Source organism: Phaeoacremonium minimum (assembly GCF_000392275.1).
Source record: "Phaeoacremonium minimum UCRPA7 unplaced genomic scaffold PA7_03_scaffold_191, whole genome shotgun sequence".
NCBI lineage: Eukaryota > Fungi > Ascomycota > Sordariomycetes > Togniniales > Togniniaceae > Phaeoacremonium > Phaeoacremonium minimum.
Genome location: NW_006921098.1, coordinates 1 through 3,805, shown reverse-complemented (window position 1 = coordinate 3,805; position 3,805 = coordinate 1). Strand labels below are relative to the sequence as shown.

General features: G+C 45.8%; 2 protein-coding genes across 2 annotated transcripts; both read right to left on the bottom strand.

Annotated features, from left to right (window-relative positions):
• Positions 1-436, bottom strand: UCRPA7_2745 (hypothetical protein; the record flags this gene model as incomplete). The annotated part of the gene is made up of 2 exons (XM_007915313.1): positions 1-45; positions 98-436. The coding sequence occupies 2 exons, from the start codon at positions 434-436 to the stop codon at positions 1-3; spliced, it is 384 nt and encodes a 127-aa protein (XP_007913504.1).
• Positions 437-2,973: 2,537 nt separating this feature from the next.
• Positions 2,974-3,495, bottom strand: UCRPA7_2744 (putative serine protease protein; the record flags this gene model as incomplete). The annotated part of the gene is made up of 2 exons (XM_007915318.1): positions 2,974-3,168; positions 3,229-3,495. 2 exons carry the CDS (start codon positions 3,493-3,495, stop codon positions 2,974-2,976), a joined length of 462 nt encoding a protein of 153 aa, XP_007913509.1.
• Positions 3,496-3,805: the final 310 nt, after the last annotated feature.

Genomic DNA, 3,805 nt, shown 5'->3' with positions numbered 1-3,805 from the left:
TTAATATGTGCCTGCAGACTTGATGATAATGGAGTTTTTGGAAAGCTGAGGATTTGGTCAGCACCTGAAACAAGTCAAACAATTTGGTACTCCTCACATCTGTAGGCTCTCGCTTCTCGTCCTCGCCTCTCTTATAGGTGCCTGCGGATTTGATAATGATGGAATCCTTCTCGAGTGACGCAGAGTTTCGCTTGTATGTCCCAGCAGATTTAATGATGATCGAGTCCTTTTCCAAAGCAGGGGCATCACGCTTGTAAGTGCCGGCCGATTTGATGATGATGGAGTCTTTATCCAACACGGGCGCGTCCCTCTTGTAAGTACCGGCTGACTTGATTATGATGGAATCTTTAGCGAGATCAGCCTCCGGGGCAGCGATCGGCGCAGCGAGAACGTTGGCAGCATGAATGGCCAAAGTCAAAATGGTTGAAACCTTCATTTTATCTAATGAAACAAATCCGAGAGAGATTTATCCAATTTGAAGAAAAGGGATAGTGCGGAAGAAGTATACTGTCCCGTATAGAGAGCTCAACGCTGGTTATATAGTGCCACACATCGTTGAATCATAGATTTAAGAGGGAGAGCCTCGCATTAGACGTTCTTATCTATCGCCTAGAACACTGTTGTGAACAGTGGGTCCTGAGTAACGGATTTACTCGAGTAGGATTTCCTTGCAGCACTATGACTTGGGAACAACCCCGTGAAAGGAAGGTCGTTGTGAAATAAGCGATGACATACGAGCCCTGTGCCACAAAGCTTTTCTGACCGACCAATTTATTCTTGATCCTGGTAGGACTTGTTGCTTCTGACAATAAATGAACGTGCAACCTAATTCCCGAATGATGCCTTCAGGTGAGCCTAGATGCTTTCATGACCAAATTCATTACAGTGGCGTAGGCATAAAAGAGATATTCCGAATTGTCCTAACAGTCTAGCCTTTTGCTATCAAACAATTTGTTGGGTCATACGAGATTGTCTGCACGGGCTTTCTAAGTCCGGAACTTTGAGTCGGGGAGATTTATAAACAGTGCGTTACAAAGAGTCATGCTAAACTCGATCAAGCAGTTGGGGGCGTGAAAAACATTGAAGGTTACTACGAAAGTACGGCCTGGCCACCTTGGCATTGCAGAGCCGATGACTATCAGTATTCTAGTCCGAGGGTATGCGAGACAGGAATCTACCTATGACGTGTTGCTGCTTGTGAATGAATGTTGATTGAACGAGGAGATTTTGTGGGTTGCCACGACCTTCCATGTTCGAGATAGTCTTGGACTTACAAATCCACAATAGTATCGGAATCTCCATGCGCTATGATTTGGTGCTACCCGAGATCTTTCCTTACTAGCAAATTTCAATGAGTAAGAAACACCATTATGTTTCAAATATCTAAATTGCATGGCATCTTAACAACTTGATGCGCAAACCTTTCATGATGTGGCCAAGATTGCTATCATTAAAACCTCTCTATGAATCACTGCCACAGACAGAAAAACAACATGCGACAAGTGTTCCACTGCCAACTGGACAGTTGAGGGCTAGATGGCCACGATCGACGATTTTCCTTCTTTGCACTAATTTAATTGCTGTCCTATGTTTGGTTTACATCGTTAGGAATCGGCCAAAGCCAGACCTAACATGGCGGGACATTTCCACAATATGTATGAGCCGTACAAAATGATTTTTAGAATACATATTGACTGTCAACTAGCACCAGCATTAGAAGCAGTGCAATACAAACCTCCGCATCATTATGCGGCGGATTTCAGACAGAAGAATAGGTGGCGAATGGATCCGGGTCAACACTCTGACGAGGTTGATATTGCTTGGCATGAGATCGAGCTCGGGGCAGGTGGGATTTGGATAACAGAACAAGAAAGAGAGGCACTAAATATTACCGGCACACCTGATAATCCATTACACAAGGTACCGGAAGAACATGGTGGTGGGTATCTGGCGATGCTAGAAGTCTTTCATTTACTGCATTGTCTAGTAAGTTTGGTAGTGTGCAGTTTAGACAGAAATCTTGGCGACTAACAATAGACAGAACTCCTTGAGGATGGGCCTGTTTTTCAACTACGATCACTATAAGTTCCTTGACGAGGGAGTCCCCGACGAAAACATCTTCACTCACTTTGGTAAGCAATACGTGATCTCCATACAATATGGCATATCTCCTAATATTTTTCATAGATCACTGCATTGATATGTTGAGAATAAGCATTATGTGCAACGCCGATGTTACCCCGGCACTCTTTTATGACCCGTTGGATAACCCCCGTAGGAGAGACGCTTTGCCAAACTGGTCAAGTTTACATACATGCAGGGATTTCAATGCGATTCTGGATTGGAATAAGCATGGCCCGCGGTCTGTGAGATGGCGAGACGCGGGTTCCAATCCGTCGTGGAATCCAAATACCGATGGGGCAGACCCTCCATTTGCCCCCGAAGGCGATGATAACAACGAGCATCACCACTAGGGGCCATGATGTCTTCTATTTTTTAATATACTTATGAGACTAGCAAGATAGTCGCTTACCGGCTTTGAAACAGCATAGGATATTTAAGTTGTTAGACAAAATAAAACCTACCAAGAAGTTTGTCGCGTGCTCAAACTCTAACTATGCAACTATAGGTTCCTATAATTTCTTCATACTATACCTCTTAAAAGCTATGTTGACTACTTCTGATTGTCACATGTAAAGGCCTTAAGAAACTTGAATGATCGAGCAATGGCAATGAAAAAATATAAGGTAATGTAATAACAATCAATTTCTCTATATACAGACTCATCCCATGTACATACTATATAACTCTTCAACAGCATCAACTCAGCGATCTTGAACTTTTTATGGAATATCACAAGCTAGTTGACAAGTCCTTGTCGCTTTCATGATACCACGTGAACGGTAGCTTGAAAATACGTGGCGATGATCCCACAGGATTCGTCTAGTAGCGTAGATGTTCTAGTTGCAAGTCTTAACCAGATGGGTTGCCGTTGAAAGCCAGCAAGTTGACGGTTCCACTAGGGATATTGGTCAGGACACCGGAAGTGGCGATGCTCTGGATATATGTGCAAAGGGCTTGAGGCGTCTTAGCGCCGAAGAGTGTCAGGAGGTATGCACCGAGACCAGTGATGTGGGGAGTGGCCATGCTGGTGCCGGAAATGGTGTTCTGGATGGTAAGTCAGCGCGAGGCAAACATAATATGAAAACTTGAATAACATGAACTTACGGTGGCGGTGGTGCTTCCAATCCATGATGATAGAATGTCGACGCCGGGCGCGAAAATATCGACAACGCTGCCGTAGTTGGAGAAAGAGGCACGAGCGTCATTCGAATCGGTAGCTCCAACCGTGCAGACCGTGGACTCGGAGGCTGGGGAGTAGTTGGCCGCGTTGGCATTGTTGTTACCAGCGGCAACTGCCAGGAAGACACCTGCGCTGATCATAGATCGAGCAGCGCTGTTGATAGATGTGGACGAGGAACCTCCGAGAGACATGTTGGCAACGGTGCCGTTGGGGCAGCTGCGTGTCTGTGCATCAGAAGTAACGTAGTTCATGCCTGCAATGACGCCGGACGTGGTGCCTGATCCAGATGAGTCGAGCACCTTGACTGCGTACAGGTTGGTCTTCTTTGCAACTCCGTAAGTCGAGCCTCCAATTGTGCCAGCAACGTGTGTTCCATGGCCATTGCCATCGGAGTTAGAGCTGTCGGCATAGTTTGCCAGCCAAGTTGCACGTCCTCCAAATTGCTTGACAAGAGAGTTAGAGCTGATACACGTTTCACGAAAGAGGGAGGGGGGGGGGGGG